This window comes from Heterodontus francisci, chromosome 4, assembly GCF_036365525.1.
Source record: "Heterodontus francisci isolate sHetFra1 chromosome 4, sHetFra1.hap1, whole genome shotgun sequence".
NCBI classification, from domain to species: Eukaryota; Metazoa; Chordata; class Chondrichthyes; order Heterodontiformes; family Heterodontidae; genus Heterodontus; species Heterodontus francisci.
The window spans coordinates 74,799,217-74,825,637 of record NC_090374.1 but is presented as its reverse complement, the minus strand read 5'-3'; the positions used below and the strand labels follow the sequence as shown (position 1 = coordinate 74,825,637).

Here is a 26,421-nt window from a genome sequence, read left to right as displayed (position 1 = left end):
CTGTACCTGCATGCTAACTTTTTGTGATTCATCTACAAGGACACCCAGATCCCTCTGGACAGCAGCATTCTGCAGTCTCTGTCCCTATAAATAACATGCTGCTTTTCTATTCTTCCCTCCAAAGTGGACAACCTTACATTTTCACACATTATACTCCATCTGCCAAATTTTTGCCCACTACTTAACTTATCTATATCTCTTAGCAGACACTTTGTGTCCACCTCACAACTTGCTTTCCTACTTATCTTTCTATCGTCCACAAATTTAGCTACAATGCACTCTGTCCCTTTATCTCAGTTATTAATATAGATTGTAAATATTTGAGGCCCCAGCACTGATCACTGTGATGCTCCACGAGTTAGAGTTTGCCAGCCTGAAAATGCCTCATTTATCCGGATTCTCTATTTACTGTTAGCCAGTCCTCTATGCATGCTAATATATTACCCCCAACATCATGTGCTCTTATCTTATGTAACAACCTTTGATGTGGCATCTGATCAAATGCCATTTGAAGATGCAAATATACTACATCTACTGGTTCCCCTTTATCAGTATAAGGACCTGACAGGGTTAATGCTGGAGACAGTGAGAGTAGCCCCTCCCACAGTAATGATGATGATGTAATAGTCACATGGGAGTGGGCTTTGGAAGAAGAGAGTTGCGGCAGGAAGGATGCTAGCTAGAGAGGCTTATGGGAGTGTAAACAGAGATGTGTAAATAATAAGAGGTCTTAGTTGACATTACCAGACTCCGAGACTTTATCAAGGGCTATCTATAACTACAACAACAACAGGGGCGGCACAGTGGCGCAGTGGTTAGCACTGCAGCCTCACAGCTCCAGGGACCCGGGTTCGATTCCGGGTACTGCCTGTGTGGAGTTTGCAAGTTCTCCCTGTGTCTGCGTGGGTTTTCTCCGGGTGCTCCGGTTTCCTCCCACAAGCCAAAAGACTTGCAGGTTGGTAGGTAAATTGGCCATTATAAATTGTCACTAGTGTAGGTAGGTGGTAGGGAAATATAGGGACAGATGGGGATGTTTGGTAGGAATGTAGGATTAGTATAAATGGGTGGTTGATGTTCGGCACAGACTCGGTGGGCCGAAGGGCCTGTTTCAGTGCTGTATCTCTAATCTAATCTAATCTAAACACACAACAGTCCACTCTGCTTGTTACATCTTCAAAGAACTCTAATAAATTTGTCAAACTCAATTTCCCTTTCATAAAACCATGTTGACTGCTTGATTGAATTATGATTTTCTAAATGTCCTGCTACCACTTCCTTAATAATGGATTCCAGCATTTCCCAATGACAGATGTTAGGATAAGTAGCCTATAGTTCCCTGCTTTCTGTCTCCTTTTCTTCAATAGAAGTATGACATTTGCAGTTCTCCAATCTGCTGGGACATTTCCAGACTCCAGCAAATTTTGGAAGATTATAACCAAAGCATCTGCTATCTTCCCAGCCACATTTTTTAAGACCCCAGGATGCAGGCCATCAGGTCCAGGGTCTTGTCCGCCTGTAGCCTTATTAGTTTTCCTCGTATTTTTTCCTCTAGTAATCATGATTTGTATGCTCCAATTTTGGCACAAGTCCCCATAAGTCAGTGGGGAGGACTTTGCAGGGTTGACTAGGCTGGGTGACCCTTTGCCATGTCTGGTACCTCGGTCAATGCCAAGTGATCCCTCTGGCTTTAATCTTAGACCTTTTTGTAGCAGTAGTGAGTGGCTTGCCGTTTCAGAGGGCAGGTAAAAGTCAATCATATTGCTGTGTGTTTGAAGTCACATGTAGGCCAGACCAGGTAAAGATAGCAGATATCCTTCCCTGAAGGACATTAATGAACCAGATGTGTTCTTTTGACAATCTGGTATTTTCATGGTCATCATTACTGAAACTAGGCTTTTTTTTCCAGATGTATTTAATTAATTGATTTAAGCTCCACAGCTGCTTTAGTGGGATTTGAACTTACTTCTCCTGATTTCTAGCCTAGACCTCTGGATTACTAGTCTAGTAACATAACTACTATGCTACCATTCCCCATAATGACACAGTTAGTGGGGAGGTTTTTCCACCCAATACATTTTGAGGCCGTTACCACCTGGTTAACACCATCTTTAGCTAGTTAAAATGAAACTGACAAGTGACCATAAGTTTGAAAACTCCACAATCCTGAAGGACCATACTGACAAAATGCCAAATCAAATGCTGTGTGAATTTCATTGTATACCACTCAAACCTGATTCCATTTGTTTGGAACCTCAACTCATTCTTTTTCCAGGTTTTCTCATTTAATGTTTTGATGCCCTTTGACTCTTCTATGACAGTGTTTATATCTCATTGTACTGCTAGTCCAGCATCATAATCACAACACTACAAAACCCACCTCCCAACTCTTTATACCTGGTTACAACTGTGCTAATGGCAAAGTGTAAGGAGTGATATGCCACCTTGTGGTGAAATTAAATTGAGTTTTAACATAGAGTAATTGTATAATAATTTTTTTTGGTAATGATATATTAATATCTCAATCTGTAAATAGTGCTGAACAAGCAGGATGCATTAAGGCAGTTATGAAAACTGTAATGCCAGGCCAAGGAACTGTATTAATCAAGTGTGCATTGGATTAATAACATTCTCTGGCCTGAATTTAGAAATACAGAGTGTTTTATACTGAAAATTCATCAAAGGACTTTGTTGTCTCTACTCTTTCTGCAAAGTGCAGACTGTCAAAGATATACTCTGAATATGGTATTCCGAACATTTGCATAACTCTGCTACGTTGACACGAGGAGCTGGGGTTTTAAATGTGGTCAGGGACCAGATAGGAGGTGGGCAGGCACGCAATTCGCTGCCATGATCCCAACATTGAGCCATTTGAATGAGGGCAGCTCAAGGTTAGATCGGCTGCTCGCCACTTCCCTATTTAGGCCCCACTCTTGCACCGATTGGAATTTCCGGGTGGGGTGATAAATCAAGAGAGGGACCCCCCACCCCCCGACCCAAAATGGCTGCTGGGCCATAGCTGCGGCCACTGGCTGTCCCCTGGAAAGGTTGCCCCTTCAGGATCATGGCCAGGGAGCTGTGGCAGTTTTAAAAGTCATAAAAAACTTAGCTGGCCTTCTCGCTCGCAGTCTCCACCTTCAGATCAGCAGCTCCCACCTCAGCCAGTGGGGCTGCCGATCACTCAGTGCTGGGCGGCCTCCCATTGGCCCTCCAGCATCAGGAACCTGCCCGCCATCCCTGATTGGGGACGTGGGTTCAAATCCTGCCATGGCAGCTGGTAGAATTTAAATTCAATTAATTAATAAGTCAAATTAATTGATTGAAAAATCTGGAATTGAAAGCTAGTCTCAATAATAGTGCCATGAAGATCGTTGTAAAAACCAATCTGGTTCACAAATGTCCTTTAGGGAAGGAAATTTGCTGTCATTACCTGGTCTGGCCTACATGTGACTCCAGACCCACAGCAATGTGGTTGACTCTTGACTGCCCTCTGAAATAGCCTAACAAGCGCACAGTTGTCAAGAGCAGTTAGGGATGAGCAACTAATGCTGGCCTTGCCAGTGATGCCCTCATCCCATGAAAGAATAAAAAAAATAGGCTATGCTACAGTAGATATTGGATAATTTTCTACAGTGTGAGCCAACAGATTGACAGGACACAGCTTCATTATTTTCCCACACAGTGAAGCGAATTTAACCTGCCCTACCCAGTGTGAAAAGAGCAGCCTCAAAATTCCAGAGCTACCTTAATGACTCAACTCTCCCAATCTGCCCGCTAACGTCTTGTGTGGGATCCTATGTTGGACAGCCTAGGCACCAACCTGTTCCGCCATTACGGTATGCAAATCAGGGTGATATGATGTATATGGGACTCCCCCCCCCCCCCCCAGTACAATTTTTAGGTACCAATGGGTGGAGTGTTTGTTAAGCACATTTCACTCATTGGTGCCTAGTGTGTGGCTCAACCAGTGGTTCTTAAAGGGACCATCGTAAGCAACTTGCAAGTCTGAAAAATTATTTGCAATGATTGTAACACATGATTAATGTGTACAAAAATCATCAAAAAATCATACTTCTAAAGATGCTGAGTTATCACACAAAGCTTTATTTCATGACAATTTGACAGTTTGATCCTTTTAACTATGCTTGGCCAAATCAGAAAAATTGTATCTTTTATAAAAGTTAAAGATCTTGCTAAAAGTCAAGCTTTTAATAAATTGTATGAATTATACAAAACAATATTGAAATAATATTCACAGTGAATTGATTGCAACTATTAATCTTCAAATAGCAAAGTCATATTTTACACTGAATTTTCTCCAACGCTATTTCAGGAACAAGTGATCCATATGTGAAGTTCAAAATAGCAGGGAAAGAAGTTTTCAGAAGTAAAATCATTCATAAGAACCTCAATCCAGTTTGGAATGAAGAAACTTCTCTTCTGATACAAAACATTGCAGAACCTCTGTACATAAAGGTAGGTAAAACCTTAAACAGCCTATGCTCAGTGGTTACAGGTTAGAAAACAGCAAAGCGGTGAAATCAGTCTTGGGCGATAATGCAAAACGAGCAATAGCAAGTCAGTAGCCTCTTTTGATCCCTGCCTGATTTTCTTTTCTAGTAATGTTAGCAGTCGATGAGCGTGAGTTAAAGTGACAGGCGGGTGAAATTCAACTTCGATGGCAACGCAAAATGGGCAAGAGTGAATGGGCAGCCAGTTTACACCACATCCTCCTTTCTTTTCTGTTGAAGTTTTACGTTATCACTGAAAACCAATTTCACCCCCACAAACTCTCATTCACTCTCCAATGTTAACTGCCATGAACCCAGATGAATTAGAAGGCTTTTCCTGCAGATTACATCTGTCCACACTTGAGACTGGATTTTACAGCCCACCCGGCCCGACATCGGAGGTTGTGGTGGGGGGGGGGGCCAGAAAATGCCTCAGGGAGAGGCTCGCCACGGGCCTTGACTCCGGGAAGGCCCAGCCCAATACTGCCGGTGGTGGCGAGCCCTTGTAGCGCCCTCCGCCACTCAGTGACAGTACCAAAATTTAAATATATTAATGTATTTAAATTAATGAATTAAGTACCCACTCCTGCTGTTCGTTGCAGTGCTATATTGGTGGTGGTGGCCGGCACTGTCGCACCTTTGGATCTCCGCTTGGAGATCCGATGCAGGACACTGGTGGGGGGTGGGGAAGTAGGTAAGTATTTCAGTGCGGGGTGGGGTGGTGGAGCAGGGTCAAACTAATCCAATTGGTGGAGGGGATGGTGGGAAGAGGTTGAAGGTAAAAGTTTACGAACTTTGGTGGGGGAAAGTCAGGTGCACGAGGTCAGTATTTTGGGGAGGGAAAAAGCAAGGAATGAACTGCATGGTTATGGGGGGGTGGTGCAAGAGGGGCATGAAACATTTATTTAATTTTTCTACATAAATTTAAAATGCCTATATCTTCAAAAATGTAAATTGTCATGTAGGGCTGGAAGCCCTTCAAAAATGGCATTGGTGCCTGCACAGTGGCACCTGACGCTGTTGCCGAGGACGGACCGCCCGCCCTTTCCACATCATCGGCAACAGCCCCCGGCAACAGCCATTTGAATGAGCCGCTGTGCTGAATATCATGGCGGCTGCACGACGAGCGGTCCGCACAGGCGGACATAGGGGGGAGGGGAGAACAACAGGTATAGATTACGGAATAATTTTCACTGTCAGCAAGGAGCCTTACTCACGTGCAGTCAGCAGTTTCTTAAAAGTGCAGGCAGAAGATGAGGCTCCTCGTACGTGACAAAACCTCATGAAATTAGTCCTTGTTGCTCAGTTGGCAGCACTCCTGCCTCTGAATCAGAAAGTTGTGGATTCAAGCACCATGGCAGCATTTGAGAAATAATCTAGGCTGGCAGTACTGAGCAAGTGCTGCATTATCAGAGGTGCTATTCTTCAAATGGGGTGTTCAACTGAGGCCCCACCTGTCTGCTCAGGTGGATGTAAAACATCAATAATGCACTATTTGAAGAAGAGCAATGAGATTTTCCCATGTCATGGCTAATATTCCTCCCTCAACAAACATCAGCAAAATAAAAAATGTATTTGGTTGTTTATTGTTTATGAAATGTTGCTATGTGCAAATTCACTACTTTACTTGCCTGCATAATAGCAATGACTGCTCTTCAAAAGTAATCTATTGCCTATATAATGTTTTGTAATATCTTGAGAATGTAATAAAGCACTATATAAATGCAAGTTCTTTTTTTCTTAAGAATTCAGATTTGCTAGCTATTTTTTACAAAGAAGCAGCGAATGGGTTTTATAGCCTGTGAACAAATTCTTCAAATCTGAAAAGAGGTAGAAATGCAGAAAAAAATACAAGCATCAACTCAGACAGGTGCTGAAATTATTAGTAAATCAAAAAGTGAGTGAAATAGTTGCATAAACAAGATGCAGTTGAATGTGAATGGGGGTATCTTTAGGATGTGAGCTCCATCTGCTGACTATGGTAATTATTACACCATAAATGTTTATTATTCCATAATATTGGATACATCAAATTCACTGAAGCCAAATGATTTGTATACTTTTATTCACCCTTTTTAAGTATCATCTTTGGGAGATTTGGTTTTAATGATATAGTTAAAGTAGTGAAAAGGAAGAAATTTTAATAAATACAAGGCGTGCATCATTTTCATACTATTTTAAATATGCTTTTGAATAAATATCATAAAGTAGTTGAAGTTGGCAGTTTCCCAACCTTCTTCCAAGTGACCAAAACTTGATGTAGCAGAGGAACATAGAACATGAGAGTAAACTAGCCAGAAATATAAAAATAGATTATAAGTATGTAAGCTTCTACAAGTATGTAAAAAGGAAAAGAGTAGCAAAAGTAAACATGGGTCCCTTAGAGGCTGAGACAGGAGAAATTATATTATAAAGAAATGGCAGAGACGTTGAATAAATTTTTTGTGGTCAGTCTTCACAGTAGAAGACACAGAAACCATATCAGAAATAGTGGGAGACTGAGGATCGAATGAGACTGAAGAACTTAAAGTAATTCATATTAGTAAAAAAAAAATACTGGAAAAATTAATTGGACTGGAAGCCAAAAAATCCTCTGGCCCTGACTGTCTAGGATTCTAAAGGAGGTAGCTGCAGAGATAGTGGATGCACTGGTTGTGAACTTCTTAAATTCCCTAGATTCTGGAATGGTTCCAGTGGATTAGAAGGTGGCCTCAGACACCAGAAACATCAGAGGAATGTATGATGGCATTAAGAGAGCTCTTGGGCCAACCATCAAGAAGATTGCCCCCCTCAAATCTAAATCAGGGGACATAATCACTGACCAACGCAAACAAATGGACCGCTGGGTTGAGCACTACCTAGAACTGTACTCCAGGGAGAATGTTGTCACTGAGACTGCCCTCAAGGCAGCCCAGCCTCTACCAGTCATGGATGAGCCGGACGTACAGCCAACAAAATCGGAACTCAGTGATGCCATTGATTCTCTAGCCAGCGGAAAAGCCCCTGGGAAGGACAGCATTACCCCTGAAATAATCAAGAGTGCCAAGCCTGCTAAACTCTCAGCACTACATGAACTGCTATGCCTGTGCTGGGACGAGGGAGCAGTACCCCAGGACATGCGCGATGCCAATATCATCACCCTCTATAAAAACAAAGGTGACTGAGGTGACTGCAACAACTACCGTGGAATCTCCCTGCTCAGCATAGTGGGGAAAGTCTTTGCTCGAGTCGCTCTAAACAGGCTCCAGAAGCTGGCCGAGCGTTTCTACCCTGAGGCACAGTGTGGCTTTCGTGCAGAGAGATCGACCGTTGACATGCTGTTCTCCCTTCGTCAGATACAGGAGAAATGCCGCGAACAACAGATGCCCCTCTACATTGCTTTCATTGATCTCACCAAAGCCTTTGACCTCAACAGCAGACGTGGTTTCTTCAGACTACTAGAAAAGATAGGATGCCCACCAAAGCTACTAAGTATCATCACCTCATTCCATGACAATATGAAAGGCACAATTCAACATGGTGGCTCCTCATCAGACCCCTTTCCTATCCTGAGTGGCGTGAAACAGGGCTGTGTTCTCGCACCCACACTTTTTGGGATTTTCTTCTCCCTGCTGCTTTCACATGCGTTCAAGTCCTCGGAAGAAGGAATTTTCCTCCACACAAGATCAGGGGGCAGGTTGTTCAATCTTGCCCGTCTAAGAGTGAAGTCCAAAGTACGGAAAGTCCTCATCAGGGAACTTCTCTTTGCTGACGATGCTGCTTTAACATCTCACACTGAAGAGTGCCTGCAGAGTCTCATCGACAGGTTTGCGGCTGCCTGCAATGAATTTGGCCTAACCATCAGCCTCAAGAAAACGAACATCATGGGGCAGGACGTCAGAAATGCTCCATCCATCAATATTGGCGACCACGCTCTGGAAGTGGTTCAAGAGTTCACCTACCTAGGCTCAACTATCACCAGTAACCTGTCTCTAGATGCAGAAATCAACAAGCGCATGGGAAAGGCTTCCACTGCTATGTCCAGACTGGCCAAGAGAGTGTGGGAAAATGGCGCACTGACACGGAACACAAAAGTCCGAATGTATCAGGCCTGTGTCCTCAGTACCTTGCTCTATGGCAGCGAGGCCTGGACAACGTATGTCAGCCAAGAGCGACGTCTCAATTCATTCCATCTTCGCTGCCTCTGGAGGATACTTGGCATCAGGTGGCAGGACCGTATCTCCAACACAGAAGTCCTCGAGGCGGCCAGCATCCCCAGCTTATACACACTACTGAGTCAGCGGCGCTTGAGATGTCTTGGCCATGTGAGCCGCATGGAAGATGGCAGGATCCCCAAAGACACATTGTACAGCGAGCTCGCCACTGGTATCAGACCCATCGGCCGTCCATGTCTCCGCTTTAAAGACGTCTGCAAATGCGACATGAAATCCTGTGACATTGATCACAAGTCATGGGAGTCAGTTGCCAGCGTTCGCCAGAGCTGGCGGACAGCCATAAAGGCGGGGCTAAAGTGTGGCGAGTTGAAGAGACTTAGCAGTTGGCAGGAAAAAAAACAGAGGCGCAAGGGAAGAGCCAACTGTGTAACAGCCCCGACAATCAAATTTTTCTGCAGCACCTGTGGAAGAGTCTGTCACTCTAGAATTGGCCTTTATAGCCACTCCAGGCGCTGCTCCACACACCACTGACCACCTCCAGATGCTTACCCATTGTCTCTCGAGATAAAGAGGCCAAAGAAAAAATGTAACATCACTATTCAAGAAAGAAGGAAGAGAGAAAACAGGGAACTACAGGTCACTTAGTGTGATATCCGTCCTTGGGAAAATGTTGGAATCCATTATTAAGGAAGTGGTAACTGGGAACTTAGAAATAATATGATTTGGCAAAGTCAATATCGGTTTATGAAAGGGAAATTGTTTTTGACAAATCTATTGAAGTATTTTGAGGATCTAACTAGCAGAATAGATAAAGGTAAACCAGTGGATGTAGTATATTTGGATTTTCAAAAGGCATTTGATAATGTGCCACAAGATAGGGCTGTTGGGGGTAATATATTAGCATGGAAAGAGGATTAGTTAAAGGAGAGAAAACAGAGAATATGAATAAATTGTTAATTTTCAGGTTGTCAGGCTTTAATAGTGGGGTGCCACAGGGATCTGTGCTGTGGCCTCAGCTATTTACAATGTATATTAATGACTTAAATGAAGGGACCAAATGTAATATATTCAAGTTTGCTGAGGATACAAAGCTGGATGGCAAAATCGGTAATGGGGAAAATTCTAGAGTCCGTTATCAAAGATTTTATAGCAGAGCACTTAGAGAACAGTGGTAGAATCGGGCAGAATCAGCATGGATTTACGAAAGGGAAATCATACTTGACAAATCTACTGGAATTCTTTGAGGATGTAACTGGTAGTGTTGATGATGGGGGAACCAGTGGATGTGGTTTATTTCGACTTTCAGAAGGCTTTTGACAAAGTCCCACATAAGAGAGTAGCATATAAAATTAAAGTGCAAGGGATTGGGGGGTAGTGTATTGCGATGGATAGAAAATTGGTTGGCAGACAGGAAACAAAGAGTCGGGTTAAATGGGTCTTTTTCAGAATGGCAGGCTAGTGGGGTACTGCAGGGATCGGTGCTAGGATCCTAGTTATTCACAGTATACATTCATGATTTAGATGAGGAAACTAAATGTAATATCTCCAAATTTGCAGACGACACAAAACTGGATGGGAGGGTGAGTTGCGAAGAGGATGCAGAGAGGCTTCAGGGTGATTTGGACAAGTTGAGTGAGTGGGCTAATGCATGGCAGATGCAGTATAATGTGGATGAAGGCAGATTATTATCTGAACGGCTATAAACTGAGAGAGGGAATATGCAGCGAGACCTGGGTATTCTCATACACCAGTCGCTGAAGGTAAGCATGCAGGTGCGACAGGCAGTAAAAAAGGCAAATGGTATGTTGGCCTTCATAGTGAGAGGATTCGAGTACAGGAGCAGGGATGTCTTACTGCAATTATACAGGGCCTTGGTGAGGCCACACCTGGAATATTGTGTGCAGTTTTGGTCTCCTTATCTCCTTATCTGAGGAAGGATGTTCTTGCTATAGAGGGAGTGCAGCGAAGGTTTACCAGACTGATTCCTGGGATGGTGGGACTGGCGTATGAGGAGAGATTGAGTCAGTTAGGGTTATATTTGCTGGAGTTCAGAAGAGTGATGGGGGATCACGTAGAAACTTGTAAAATTCTAACAGGAGTTGACAGGGTAGATGCAGGAAGGATGTTCCTGATGATGGGGGAGTCCAGAACCAGGGGTCATAGTCTAAGGATATGGGGTAAATCTTTCAGGACTGAGATGAGGAGAAATTTCTTCACCCAGAGAGTGGTGAGCCTGTGGAATTCGCTATCACAAAAAGCAGTTGAGGCCAAAACATTGTATATTTTCAAGAAGGAGTTAGATAGAGCTCTTGGGTCTAAAGGGATCAAAGGGTATGGGGCGAAAGCAGGAACAGACTACTGAGTTGGATGATCAGCCATGATCATAATGAATGGCGGAGCAGGCTCGAAGGGCCGAATGGCCTACTCCTGCTCCTATTTTCCATGTTTCTGTGTAAGCTGTGAAGAGAACACAAAGGGGGAACTTTGACAGGCACGGGGAGGCGTATTTGGGCGCATGTGGGGAGTTAAATCTCCTAAAGGTGACGTCGGGTCGGGTTCTCGACAACTTCCCACCCACTTATGGGTTTGAAGACGAGCAGGGAACCCCCGTGTAGCTGTTAGGTAAGGCATTAAAATATTCAAACAGGCAATTAAGTTCAGTTTTAATCAAGGATTCTGGATTTACCAGGGTCACTGAGGCGTGCAGAGTGGCAAGTGCTTCTTCAGTGAAACTGACAGGCTGGGAAGCCTTTGACCAGTAAAACTGAAGAGCTCCCGTTGTGGCCAGGTGAGAGACTACTGCTCACAACACTGCTTCTCAGAGTGTGCTTTCAGTGCTTGACAAGTGATTGCCAACTTCTTGGAAGTCGGTTCACCTGTCTTGCACTACACAACCTCAGCTGTACTTCCCTGCTACCAGTCTTCAGCACAGCATGAGAACAGCTTGTGCAGCTCTACCTTGCACCTCTGATAAAGAGCAAGAGGAGCTGCAACACCAACAGCACCAGGAGCAGCAGGAGTAACACTAGCAGCAGCAACAGCTCCCGTTTCCTCAGCCATATCCTGCCTCATGGGCCAGAAGGACATAGAGATCAAGGAGGTGAGACCCCCAACACAGGGTCTGCAGGCAGAGGATCAGCTCTCGCGACATGTGTGAGCACTGGTGCCTCAGAAGGGTCAGGCTTTCAGAACAGGTCATTCCTGGTATCTGCAGCCTCCTGTAACAAGACCTACTTTGCAGTAGACCAGGTGGGCATGCATTACCAGTGGCCATCAATGTGTCTGTTACTGTAAGTCCACCGCCTACCCCTCACCCCGGGTCTCTGCCTCTCCCTGAAGTTGTGTGCTCTCTTCTCCTGCAAGGAGAAAAAGCAGAGAGCTTTGAGTGTTAGAAGTAGCTTATGTGGATAGGAAGGAAGGACGATGTGAAGCATGGGTGCAAGAGGGCAATAGACTGAGGGTGAGAGTGACTGTTGGCTGCTCAGATGCAAATGTGAGGTGTCTGGATAGAGAAGAATGAGTGCAGTTGCAAAACATGTTGTTCTGAGGAATGCTCTGCACGAGAATGCTGGGAAAGTCAGAATCTGGGCCTCAGCACCTGAAATTGCTATGCTGCTCACCTTTCCTGTCCTCTTGAGGTTCTGTCTCCAGGTTGGAGGGATCACACTTCTGCTGCTGAATTCCTTGGTCTCTTCCATGCACATCTGATTGGTCAGAGAGATTGTCCTCTTCCTCCCATCCTTGGGAGAGCTCACCTCATTGTAGCCCCTCAGGTCCCACAGCAGGACCTTCTGGTAAGAGAGAGTGACCTGGAGAGCAGCCTTCCCTGATGGTCTCTCCATTCCTGTTGCTGCTGCAGCTTCAAAAATCCATGTGCCGTTCAGTCAATCTGATCCCTGCCAGGGCCCCTTTAATTAGAAATCCTTCCTTCAACAGATCCAGTGCGTCATCCTGCCTGCCCTCCCTGATTGGTTGGAAAACCTGAAAGTGAGATGCTAATGATGTGGATCAGTTAAAGAGCCTCGACAAAGCCTATTGCCACTTCCAACGGGTTCTCGATCCGCTAATGGTTCCGTCATTTGGCCATGGACTAACAGTTTGAAATTCTGCCCAAAGCATATGATTTGGGCTGTGGATAGGGTGAAGATAAGTGTGAAGTATAGAGTGGTCAAGGAATAGGGTGCTAAAGTCAGAAATTTGGTGGAAGTGGGAATTTGGTGTGGAGGAAAGGAGGGGCTGCTTTTTATTGTTTTTGTTTTGCCTCCGGTAGCTGGTGAATGTTCTTCATTGGTCTGTGAGCTTAAAGACTGTAATTTGCTATTACCTGACTAAATGAGTAACTAATTAACTAATCAAATAATTAAATAAGTTTAGACAGACATGGCAGGACAGTGTGACTTAACTGCAACATGTGAGAGTTTGTGGAGAGCATTGTGATCCTGGACAACCATATCTGCGGTAAGTGCCTGCAGCTTGAGGAACTTCAGCTCAGAGTTGCTGAGCTGGAATCTGAGCTTCAGACATTGCTGGGCATCAGAGAGGGGGAGAGTTACCTGGACACTTTGTGACTGTCACACCCTTTAGGTTAAGTAGCACTTTAGAGTGGGTCAGTGGTCAAGGACAGGAAGATGTGACTGTGAGTCAGGCAGGTATGGGAATCCAGGATGTAGTGATGGAGGAATAAAAACAGAAAGTCCTGGAAATACTCAGCAGGTCAGGCAGCATCTGTGGAGAGAGAAGCAGAGTTAACGTTTCAGGTCTGTGACCTTTCATCAGAACTGGCAAAGGTTAGAAAAGAATTAGGTTTTAAGCAAGTGACGGGGGTGGGGGGGGTGGTGGTGGTGGGTGGGGTGGAGGTTAGTGGGGAAGAGAACAAAAGGGAAGGTGTGTGATAGGGCAGAGGGCTGGAGAGACTAAATAACAAAGCTGTGATGAGACAAAGGCAAAGAGCATCTTATTGTTAATGGGATGGAGTCCTTACAGGAAACGGGGTGTAAGGAAGTGTAGTCAAGGTAGCCGTGGTAGTCGGTAGGCTTATAATGAATAATAGTAGACAACCTATCCGTAGAGATGGAGACAGAGAAGTCTTTGTCTTTCACCACAAACATTAACACACTCTTTGCCTTTGTCCCATGTAAGCTTTGTTATTTAATCTCTCTTGCCCTCTGCCCTATCACACATGTTAGGGTTAGAGTTAGGGTTCCCTTGTGTTCTCTTCCTCACGAGCCCCCCACCCAACTTCACTTGCTTAAAACCTAATTCTTTTCTAACCTTTGCCAGTTCTGATGAAAGGTCACAGATTTGAAATGTTAACTCTGTTTCTCCACAGATGCTGCCTGACCTGCTGGGTACTTCCAGCACTTTCTGTTTTCATTTCAGATTTCTAGCATCTGCAGTATTTTGCTTTTATTATTGTAGTGATGGAGGAGCCTGGGCTGTTGACTTTGACCAGCAGTTAGAAGGTACTTGCTACCTGTGTGGATGAGAACAAGGACTGCAGGGTGGATGGGCAAACTGACCATACCACCATGGTGCAGAAGCCATTGAAGTGGGGAGAGTGAAAAGGAATGTGGTAGTGATAGTGGACAGTTTAGTCAGGGGAATAATACCGTTCTCTGCAGCTGTGACCGGGAGTTCCGAAGGTTGTGTTGCCTGCCCAGTGCCAGGGTTAAAAAATCTCCTCATGGCTGGAGATGAACTTGGAGTGGGAGAGGGAACATCCAGTTGTTGTGGTCCACGTAGGAACCAATGACCTAGGTAGAACTAGGGATGATGTTCTGCTTAGAGAGTTTGAGGAGTTAGGGTCCAAATTAAAAGGCAGAACTTCAAAGGTAATAATCTCTAGATTGTTACCTGAGGCACACATCAATTGGCATAGGGGAAAGCAAATTAGAGAATTAAACGCGTGGTTCAAAGAGTGGTATTGGAGGAAGGGTTTCGATTCATGGGGCACTGGCACCAATACTGGGGAAAGAGGGAACTGTCCAGTTGGGATGGGCTCCACTTCAACAGGGCTGGGATCAGTGTCCTGGCGAATTGTATAACTAGGCTGTGGATAGGACTTTAAACTTAAATGGCGGGGAGTGGGGGTGTTGCAGGGGAGGGATCATGTGGAAGGGAGATTTAGAAATCAAAAGAGAAAAGCCGAGGCAAGAGAGAAGTGTAGCAATTTGTGTAAAGACAAGCAAAGTGGGACAGAAAGGGAGAGTTTAATGGTAATCGTGCATCAGTGAGTAAGGTCCATGCAAAGAATATTAGTAAAAAATTTAAATTAAAGGCTCTTTATCTGAATGCATGAAGCATTTGTAATGAGATAGATGGACTAGTGGCAAAATAGAAATACAGTTTAGATTTAATCGCCATTACAGAGACATGGCAGGGGGATGGGGACCTGAGGGTAGACTCAGCTGGGACAAAATCAGAAATTTAAATGGAAGGTGGAAAATTAATGGATGAGCCTGGAAGACAGAGGAAACAAGGGTTAGAAAAAAAAAAGAGTTTGGCAGTGCTCAAGGGTATCTATTTCAATACAATGAGTATAGCAAATAAAACAGATGATCTGAGGGCACAGATAGACATGTGGCAGTATGATATCTTAGCTATTATGGAAACATGACTTAAGGAGGGACAGGAATGGCAGCTCAACCTTCCTGGTTACAGGGTTTTCAGATGCGATCGGGAGGGGGATAAGAAAGGAGGGGGAGTGGCAGTTTTGGTCAAGGAAACTATTACAGCTGTGAGGAGGGATTATATGTTGGAAGGTTCATCAAATGAGGCCATATGGATTGAGCTAAGGAACAAAAAAGGGGCAATCACACTGCTGGGAGTGTATTATAGATCCCCAAACAGTCAGAGGGAAATAGAAGAGCAGATATGTAGGCAAATCTCTGAGAAGTGCAAAAACAATAGGGCAGTAATAATAAGGGATTTTAATTACCCCAATATTAACAGGGATAGTTTTAGTGTGAAAGGAATTGAGGGAGCAGAATTCTTGAGGTGCATTCAGGAGAATTTTTTTGCCCAGTATGTAGCAAGTCCAACAAGAGAGGGCGCAGTTTTAGACTTAGTTTTAGGAAATGAAGATGGCCAGGTAGAAGGTGTGGCAGTGGGAAAGCATTTTGGTGGTAGTGATCATAATTCAGTTAGTTTTAACATAATTATGGAAAAGGGCAGTGATAGAACAGAAGTTACAGTTCTCAATTGGGGCAAGGCCAATTTTACTAAACTGAGGAGTGATTTAGTGAAAGTGGACTGGAAACAGCTACTTGAAGGTAAATCAGTGTCAGAACAGTGGGAGGCATTCAAAGGGGAGATTCAAGGGGTTTAGGGTAAACATGTTCCCACAAAGAAAAAGGGTGAGGCACCAAATCTAGAGCCCCATGGATGTCAAGGAGCCTACAGGGTAAGATAAAGCAGAAAAGGAAAGCTTATGTTCAACACCGAGAACTCAACACCACAGAAAGCCAAGAGGAGTATAGAAAGTGGAGGGGTGAAATCAAAATGGAAATTAGAAGAGCAAAGAGAGGGCATGAAAGAATATTGGCAAGCAAAATCAAAGTGAACCCAAAGATGTTTTATCAATACATTAAGAATAAGAGGTTAACTAAGGAGAGAGTAGGGCCCATAAAAGACCAAAAAGGTAACCTCTGTGTAGGAGTGGAAGATATTGGTATGGTTCTTAATGAATACTTTGCGTCTGTCTTCACAAAAGAAGGGGACGATGCAGATATTGTAGTTAAGGAGGAAGAGTGTGAAGTATTGGATGTGATAAACAGAGGGAGAGAGGAAGTATTAATGGGATTAGCATCCTTGAAAGTTGATAAATCACCAGGGTCAGATGAAATGTATCCTACGCTGTTAAAAGAAGCAAGAGAAGAAATGGCAGACGGTCCAACCATCATTTTTGAGTCCTCACTGGATACAGGTGTGGTGCTGGAGGATTGGAGAATTGCTAATGTTGTACATCTGCTTAAAAAGGGAGTGAAGGAAAGACTGAATAATTACAGGGCAGACAGTCTAACCTCAGTAGTGGGCAAATTATTGGAATCTATTCTGAGAGACAGGATAAACTGTCACTTAGAAAGGCACAGGTTAATCAAGGATAGTCAGCATGGATTTGTTAAGGGAAGATCTTGTTTGACCAACTTGATTGAATTTTTTGAAGAAGTAACAAGGAAGATAGATTAGGGTAGTGCAGTTGATGTGCTGTACATGGATTTGAGCAAGAATTTTGACAATGTCCCACATGGAAGACTGGTTAAAAAATTAAATCCCATGGGATCCAGGGAAATGCAGCAAGTTGGATACAAAATTGGCTCAGTGGCAGGAAACAAATAGTAATTATTGATGGCTGTTTTAGCGACTGGAGGGCTGTTTCCAGTGGTGTTCCGCAGGGCTCAGTACTGGGTCCCCTGCATTTTATGGTGTATATTAACGATTTGGAAGTAAATGTAGGAGGCATGATCAAGAAGTTTGCGGACGACATAAAGATTGTCCGTGTGATAGATAGCGAGGATAGCTGTAGGCTGCAGGAAGATATTGATGGTCTGGTCAGATGGGCAGAAAAGTGGCAAATGGATTTCAACTCGGAGAAGTGTGAGGTGATGCATTTGGGGAGGTCAAACAAGGCAAAGGAATTCACGATTAATAGGAAAATACTGAGAAGTGTAGAGGAAGTAAGGAACCTTGGAGTGGATGTCCACAGATCCCTGAAGGTAGCAGGGCAGGTCGATAAGGTGGTTAAGAAGGCATATGGAATCCTTTCCTTTATTAGCTGAGGTATAGAATACAAGAGCAGGGAGGTTATGCTGGAACTGCATAACTCATTGGTTAGGCCACAACTTGAGTACTGTGTGCAATTCTGATCACCTCATTACAGAAAGGATGTAATTGCACTAGAGAGGGTACAGAGGAGATTTACGAGGATGTTGCCAGGACTGGAAACTTGCAGCTATGAGGAAAGATTGGATAGTTTGGGGTTGTTCTCCTTGGAACAGAGAAGGCGGAGGGGAGATCTGATTGAAATGTACAAAATTTTAAGGCGCCTGGATAGAATGGAGGTGAAGGGTCTATTCACCTTAACAGAGAGGTCACTGATGAGGGGGAACAGATTTAAAGTGATTGGTAGAAAAATTAGAGGGGAGATGAGGAAAAACCTTTTCACCCAGAGGATGGTGATGGTCTGGAACTCACTGCCTGAAAGGGCAGTTGAGGCAGAGACCCTCATATCATTCAAAATGAGTCTGGATATGCACCTCAGGTGCCGTAAGTTGCAGGGCTGTGGACCATATGCAGGAAGGTGGGATTAGAATAGGTGAATCATTTTTCAGCTGGCACAGACAATGTGGGCCGTGGCCTCTTTCCGTGCCTTAAACTTTCTACGATTCTATGGCCTGGAATTTTAACGGCCATTGGAGACAGGTCGGGAGGTGGGAGGGTTGGTAAAACGGCGGCAGAAGGGATCGAGACGGAAGCCTGACATCTTCCCATTGCTATGGGATACTTCAAAAGGTGGGAATGGCACGTACTGTCTTGATGGGAGTAGTTTATAGGACCCCTAACAGTATTTGTACCGTTGGGCAAAGCATTAAGCAAGAAATAGTTGGAGCTTGTAGCAAAGGCAATGTAATAATCATGGAGGACTTTAATCTTCATGTAGTCTAGACAAATCATATTGGCAAAGGTAGTCTGGAAGATAAGTCTGTAAAATGCTTTTGTAACAGTTTCCTGGAACAATAGATTGTGGAACCAACAATGGATAAAGCTATTTTAGATTTAATGGGGCGAATTTTACTGGACCCCCAATATCGGGGGTCGTGGCGGTGGGGCCCAAAAGATACCTCATTGGAAAGGCCCTGCCTCATATTGCCAGTGGCGGCGAGGCCTCGTGGTGCAGCAACCCCCCCCCCCCCCCCCCCACCGTCGCTTGGCAACAGGAACAAATTAAAACATTTTGATGCATGTAAATTTATGAAATAATACCTCGTCGTGCCAGCCAGCCCGCTCCAGTATTACGGTCAGTGGCTGGCACTCCCATGCCGGCCAATCCCCGACTACTAAAGAATGGCGGAACACTGGTGGGGAGGGGGGAAGAGGTAGATTTGGAGGGCCGGAAAGTGGGATCAGGGAAATCAATTGCAATTGGTGGAGAGGAATGATGGGAAGAGGTTGAAGGTGATAGGTAACAAACTTTGGAGGGGGAAGGTCGGGATCGAAAGGTAAGTTTTTTTGGGGGGAGAGGGCAATTAATAAATTGTTTTGTCATTGGGGGGTGGAGAGGGGCTTGAATTCTTTTGTTAATATTTTGCTTTAATTTCAAAATGCATACAACTTTAAAAATTTAAATGAAGTTGAAGTGCTTGAAGCCCTTTAAAAATGGTGCCGGTGCCTGCACAGTGGCGCCAGACACCGTTGCCGGGGGTGGAGTACCCACTCCCTCCACGTCATCGGGGGTTGGTCTGCCCTGTCCATTTAAATGAGTTACTGCGCTAAATATCATGGCGGCTCCACCGAGTAAACCTCGCACCTGATCCCTGCAGTTTTTGAAGCTTGCCGCCGAGATCGACAGTGAGCTGGAAAAATTCAGTCTAGTATTTTGCAATGAGGCAGGTTTAATTTGTAATCTCCTGGTAAAAGATCCTCTGGGATAAAGTGATCATAATACAATTGAATTCCATATTTAGTTTGAAAGTGACATACTCCAGTCCAAAGCAAGAATCAAACTTGGACAAAGCCAATTGCAGATGTGTGAGGGGAGAGCTGGCTAAGGTGAATTGGGTAAATAGACTAAAAAGTATGGCAGTAAATGAAAAGTGCGAAACACTTAAAGAAACAATTCAAAATGTTCAACAAAAATGCATTCCATCAAAAAACAAAAACACAGCAAGAAAGATCCATCCGTGTCTTACTGGGGAAGTTAAAGATGGTATTAGATTAAAAGAAGAGGCTTATAATGTTGCAAAGAACAGTAGTAAACCTGAGGATTGGGAGTGTTTTAGAAACCAGCAAATGGCAAGCAAAAAGTTGATAAAAAGGGAAAAAATAGAATGAGAGCAAACTAGCTAGGTATATTCAAACAGATTGTAAGAGCTTTTATAAATATATAAAAAGGAGAGTAGTTAATGTAAACATTGGTCCTTTTGAGGCAAAGACAGGAGAAATTATCATGGGGAATGAGGAAATGGCAGAGACATTGAACAAATATTTTGTATCTGTCTTCACAGTAGAAGACAAATTAAACACCAGAAATAGAGGGTAACCAAGGGGTTAATAAGAGTGAGGAAATTAAGGTAATTAATATTAGCAGAAAAAAATTATTGGAGAAACGTAAAGGACTAAAAACCAACAAAACCCCAGGACCTTATGGCCTACGTCTTTGGGCTGTAAAAGAGATAGCTGCAGAGATTGTAGATGCACTGGCTATGATTTTCCAAAATTCCCTAGATTCTAGAATGTTTCCAGCAGATTGGAAGTTAGCAATCGCTAACACTGCTATTCAAAAAAGGAGGGACATCAGTCGTTGGGAAAATGCTGGAATCTATTATTAAGGAAGCCTTAACAATGCACTTAGAAAATCTTAGTATGATCAGACAAGTCAACAGGTTTTACAAAAGGGAAATTGTGTTTGACAGATTTATTAGAGTTCTTTGATAATATAGCTAGTAGGATAGATGAAGAGATGTTAGTAGATTTACTATACTTGGATTTCCAAAAGGCATTTGATATGGTGTCACCCAAAAGGTTAATATTCACGATAAAGGGCTTATGGAGTTAGGGGTAATGCATTTGCATGGATGGAAGAACAGCTAACAGACAGGAAGCAGAGAGTAGTGATAAACTAGGCATTTTCAAGTTGGCAAGCTGTAACTAGTGGAGTGCAGCGCGGATTATTTACCATCTATATTAATGACTTAGACAAAGAGACCAAGAGTAATGCATCCTAGTTTGCTGACAATACAAAGCTAGGTGGGAATGTAAGCTGTGAGGAGGACACGAAGAGGCTGCCAAGAGTTATAGACAGGTTAGGTAAGTGGGCAACAGGTAGCAGATGGAATATAATGTGGGGAAGTATGAGGTTATTCGCTTTGGTAGTAAAAATAGGAAAGCAGAATATTTTTTAAAAGACGTGCAATTTCTAAATGTTGATGTTCAGGGAGACTTGGATGTACACATAAAAGAAATACAGAAAGTTAACAGGCAGGTACAGCAAGCAATTGAGAAGGAAAGTGGTATGTTGGCCTTTATTGCAAGGTGATTGGAGTACAAGAGTAAGGAAATCTTGCTTCAATTGTACTGGGCTTTGGTGAGACCACACCTGGAATACTATGTACAGTTTTGATCTTTGTACCTAAGGAAGGATATACCTGCCTTAGTGGGTTGCAACGAAGGATCACTAGATTGATTCCTCGGATGAGTATCTTCCTATGAGGAGAGATGGAGTTGAATGGGCCTACACTCTCTGGAGCTTCAAAGAATGAGAGGTGATGTTATTGAAATGTATATGATTCTGAGAGGGCTTGACAGGGTTAATGCTGAGAGGCTATTTTCCCTGGCTGGAGAGTCTAGAACTAGGGGTAATAGTTTCAGGATAAGGGGACGGCCATTTAGGACTGAGGTGAGGAGAAATTTCTTCACTTAAAGGGTTGTAAATCTTAGAAATTTACTACTTCGAAGGGCTATGTCTTTGTCTCTGTCAGACTTTGTCTTTGAACATTTCTGCGATGCCACAGTGTTGTACAGTTCTCGGAGTTGACTTCTGTTCCTTCTGAGAATTGGACCATTGGGTGTCTGGACCTCAGACAATCTGGGCCGGTCACATCTCCGAGCAATTTGTGCAGGATACCAAGTTTGAGGATTCAAGATTGAGGACTCTGACCTTCTGTCCTACTCGCAATCGAGCTAATTCTCGTCCTGGTTTTCTGTCATACAATGCCTTCAACTTCCCTAGTTTGGAAAGCTTAGAAAAATGATGACTGGCAACATCACCAATCACTGGTAATCCATCTGGCCACTTTGTGTCAGGACTCTCAGCCTTTGTTTTGTCCTTTACATGGACCGATCTGATACACTCGACCTGGATACTTTCTACCATCTTTGGTGCATTACTGACGTCATGTATTGTGACAATTTGTAAACCATGGCATACTGGAAGTCCTGCGACAGCTGATCCAGTTGCATCTACAATATAAAACATTTGTAGTAGGCATTCGGAGCTCTCATAGCTACACTGCAAGGTTATCATTCCAATGCACTTGATTGGAGAACCATTGTAGAAAGTCAGTCTAGCTGCGGTGGGTTGTATCATAGATTCATATTTCTTTAAGTATACCTTCATATACCTATAAATATACCCTTCAGTATACGATGGGCAGAATATTTGCACGTGCTCCAGTAGCGACTTTAACTCTGAGCTAATGCTTGTCACACTTCTGCGGACATGTAATCCCAATCGTGGCAAATGCCTCAGATTGCATAACAACATTGACATGTTGATCCAGATTACTTATGTGAAATGTTTGCTTCCTGCTCGCACAAGTGCATTCTTCACCCATATCCTCCTGAAAATCTGTCTCTCTGCTGACCTGATGTACCTGCTTGGGCTTTTGTTGTGTGTTGGTTTACCTTTTGTTGTGTTTGCCATCCTGTTTTGCAGATGTTCTCTCTCCATGTGATCTGCCACATTTGCACTATATGTAGTATCTGAACTCTGCCTCCTGCACTGCTTTACCCAAAGTCCTCGCATGCCAAAAGCTTGGCACTGGTGCTGGTACGCCAGACAACTGCGAATTGGGTTTCAGGCCTCATTTGCCGCAAAGTTTAGCAGACTAATGAGCCTTGGTTACCATACCCAATTCATTTATTTTTTATTTATTTAGAGATACAGCACTGAAACAGGCCCTTCGGCCCATCGAGTCTGTGCCAACCATCAACCACCCATTTATACTAATCCTACATTAATCCCATATTCCCAATCACATCCCTACAATTCTCCTATACAAGCAAAATACTGCGGATGCTGGAAATCTGAAACAAAAACAAGAAATGCTGGATTCACTCAGCAGGTCTGGCAGCATCTGTGGAAAGAGAAGCAGAGTTAACGTTTCGGGTCAGTGACCCTTCTTCGGAACTGACAAATATTAGAAAAGTCACAGATTATAAACAAGTGAGGTGGGGGTTGGGCAAGAGATAACAAAGGAGAAGGTGCAGATTGGACCAGGCCACATAGCTGACCAAAAGGTCACGGAGCAAAGGCAAACAATATGTTAATGGTGTGTTGAAAGATTAGGTGTGAATATACTGAATATTGAACATCAGCAAGTGCAAACCTGAAGAAAAACAACCTGAAAAAAACAGTGGGTAAGCAGGGTTTTTTTCAGGTTGTTTTTCTTCAGGTTTGCACTTGCTGATGTTCAATATTCAGTATATTCACACCTAATCTGTACTAATGCTTTGTCTTTCAACACACCATTAACATATTGTTTGCCTTTGCTCCGTGACCTTTTGGTCAGCTATGTGGCCTGGTCCAATCTGCACCTTCTCCTTTGTTATCTCTTGCCCAACCCCCACCTCACTTGTTTATAATCTGTGACTTTTCTAATATTTGTCAGTTCCGAAGAAGGGTCACTGACCCGAAACGTTAACTCTGCTTCTCTTTCCACAGATGCTGCCAGACCTGCTGAGTGAATCCAGCATTTCTTGTTTTTGTCCTACAATTCTCCTACCACCTACCTACACTAGGGGCAATTTACAATGGCCAATTTACCTATCAACCTGCAAGTCTTTGGCTGTGGGAGGAAACCAGAGCACCCGGCGGAAACCCACGCAGTCACAGGGAGAACTTGCAAACTCCACACAGGCAGTACCCAGAATCGAACTCGGGTCATTGGAGCTGTGAGGCTGCAGTGCTAGCCACAGCGCCACTTGTTGTAGCCACCCCCAACACTTGTAACTGTTGGCATCCAGCCATGATGGCTTCAAATTACCTTCCATCATTGTATAGTGCATCTATGGTGTGCCCTGTCTTCGTTTCTAGAAGGACTTTTTGAAAGGCCTCTATTGGGGTAGACGTGATCACTAGTTCTATAACCAATTCCAAAAATTCAATATCTGTAAATTTCATTCTTGAACTTTGTCTCGGCACCTTGCAATAAATTGGTCAATGGACTCATCTTGCCTTTGCCGGTAGGTCATAGCTCAAGCCAGTATACTAGGAAATTCACCTTCACCTTGAGTTGCTCCTCCAGGATTGTCCATTGATCCTCAGCTGACAATCCTGATGTGGTGATCTGTTGCAGGCCCTTATTGCCCAGTGCAGTCTTGATTTTCACTGTTTGTTTCTCTGGTTCTTTCACTTTTTGATCCAGGAAGCACAGTTCCATCCACTGGTGAAACAGTTTATATTCTGATGCTATGTCAATGCCTTCCAATCCATAACTGGATATAGGACTTTTCACAGGTTTTCTTTTAACCAGAACATTTCTTTTACAGACTCTCTGCTTTACAGGTTTTCTGTTTTATAGGTGTAGCTTTCTGTTTCCTTTTTTGGTCAGGTTCATTTTTGCAGGCCTGCCTCTTTTAAAAGTGAGGCGATAGCTGCTTTTTTTGTTTTGTTTACACAGCTCATTTTTTTAAACTGTGAGCTTTTTTTTCTACTCAGTAGTTTTTTTCTCAGGATTCTCTCTCTGCAAAGAGCTTCAGTTTGCAGTACTGGCAGCTACCACAGCCAGCCTTTTACTTTGTGCTGGACCTCCACTCTTTTTGGTTTAGATCCTGCCCACAAAGCAAAAAAAGGATGAATAAAGCAGTTATGGCTGTACTACTTCTCCCTAAATTTCCTGACTCACTGCCAGATTAGTTGAAAGCTCCAATGTCCTGGCAATTTGCCTCCTGTACTCAGAGTTTCAACACCTGTCTGCAGTCCTAGCTCGTGGCACTGTTGCGGGGACTCCTGCCAACTGCTCTCTGCCTGAATCTTCAGCCACTCCAGGTAAGCAATCAGCTGTTCCTTGTTCTTTTTTACTGTGTTCTTCAGAAAAAAATCAAATGTTGCCACAATGTAATATTTGGTGGTCTTCAGAAAAATAAATCCCAAACGTTGCTACCATATATTACTTTTTTCTTTGGTATGTGAACTATTGTAAGGCTCACAGGACTACAAGCAAAGCCAAAGAATAAAAACAAGAAATGCTGGAACCACTCAGCAGGTCTGGCAGCATCTGTGGAAAGAGAAGCAGAGTTAACGTTTCTGATCAGTGACCCTTCTTCGGAACTGACAAGTATTAAAAATGCCACAGGTTATAAGCAAGTGAAGTGGGGGTGGGGCAAGAGATAACAAAGGAGAAGGTTGGACAAATTGGACAAGGCCACATAGCTGACCAAAAGGTTTCGGAGCAAAGGCAAACAATATGTTAATGGTGTGTTGCAAGACAAAGCATTAGTACAGATAGGGTGTTAACGGACAAAAAATTGAACAGCCGCAAGTACAAACAGTGGGTAAGCAAACTGAACAAATTTAATAATATTAACAATATTAAAAATGTCACAGGTTATAAGCAAGTGAGGTGGGGCAAGAGATAGCAAAGGAGAAGGTGTAGATTGGACAAGGCCACATAGCTGACCAAAAGGTCATGGAGCAAAGGTAAACAATATGTTAATGGTGTGTTGAAAGACAAAGCATTAGTACAGAAAAGATGTTAATGGACTGAATATTGAACAGCAGCAAGTGCAGACATAAAAAAAAACAGTGGGTAAGCAAACTGAACAAACTAAGATGAAATGAAATAAATGCAAAAAAGGTTGTAAAAAATGTAAAAAAGAAAAAAAGAAAAAAGAAAAAACAACTAAAAATGAAAGTAAAATGGGGGGCTGTCATGCTCTGAAATTATTGCACTCAATGTTCAGACCGGCAGGCTGTAGTGTGCCTAATCGGTATATGAAATGCTGTTCCTCGAGCTTGCGTTGATGTTCACTGGAACACTGCAGCAATCCCAGGACAGAGATGTGAGCATGAGAGCAGGGGGGAGTGTTGAAATGGCAAGCAACCGGAAGCTCAGGGTCCTGCTTGCGGACTGAGCGGAGGTATTCCGCAAAGTGGTCACCCAGTCTGCGCTTGGTCTCCCCAGTGTAGAGGAGACCACATTGTGAGCAGCAAATACAGTATACTACATTGAAAGAAGTACAAGTAAATCGCTGCTTCACCTGAAAGGAGTGTTTGGGGCATGGGATAGTGAGGAGAGAGGAGGTAAATGGGCAGGTAGTACACCTCCTGCAATTGCAGGGGAAGGTGCCATGGGACGGGGACGAGGTGGTGGGGGTAATGGAGGAGTGGACCAGGGTGTCGCGGAGGGAACGATCCCTTCGGAATGCTGACAGGGGAAGGGAGGGGAAGATGCGTTTGGTAGTGGCATCACGCTGGAGGTGGCGGAAATGGCGGAGAATGATCCTTTGGATATGGAGGCTGATGGGGTGGAAAGTGAGGACAAGGGGAACCCTGTCACGGTTCTGGGAGGGAGGGGAAGGGGTGAGGGCAGAGGTACGGGAAATGGGCCGGACACGGTTGAGGGCCCTGTCAACAACAGTGAGGGGGAATCCTCGGTTGAGGAAAAAGGAGGTCATACCAGAAGCACCGTCATGGAAGGTAGCATCATCAGAGCAGATGCATCGAAGACGGAAAAACTGGGAGAATGGAATGGAGTCCTTACAGGAGGTAGGGTGTGAAGAAGTGTAGTCGAGGTAGCTGTGGGAGTCGGTGGGCTTATAAT

General features: G+C 43.8%; 1 protein-coding gene across 6 annotated transcripts in view; it reads left to right on the top strand.

Moving 5' to 3' along the window:
- The window catches only part of LOC137369088 (multiple C2 and transmembrane domain-containing protein 1-like), an 834,541-nt gene that overhangs the window by 327,761 nt on the left and 480,359 nt on the right, over window positions 1-26,421 (top strand). For all 6 annotated transcript variants that reach the window (XM_068029709.1, XM_068029710.1, XM_068029712.1 and 3 more), the window contains one exon: window positions 4,331-4,473. In XM_068029709.1, coding sequence (XP_067885810.1) covers window positions 4,331-4,473 — 143 coding nt within the window. The remainder of the gene's footprint in view (window positions 1-4,330; window positions 4,474-26,421) is intronic.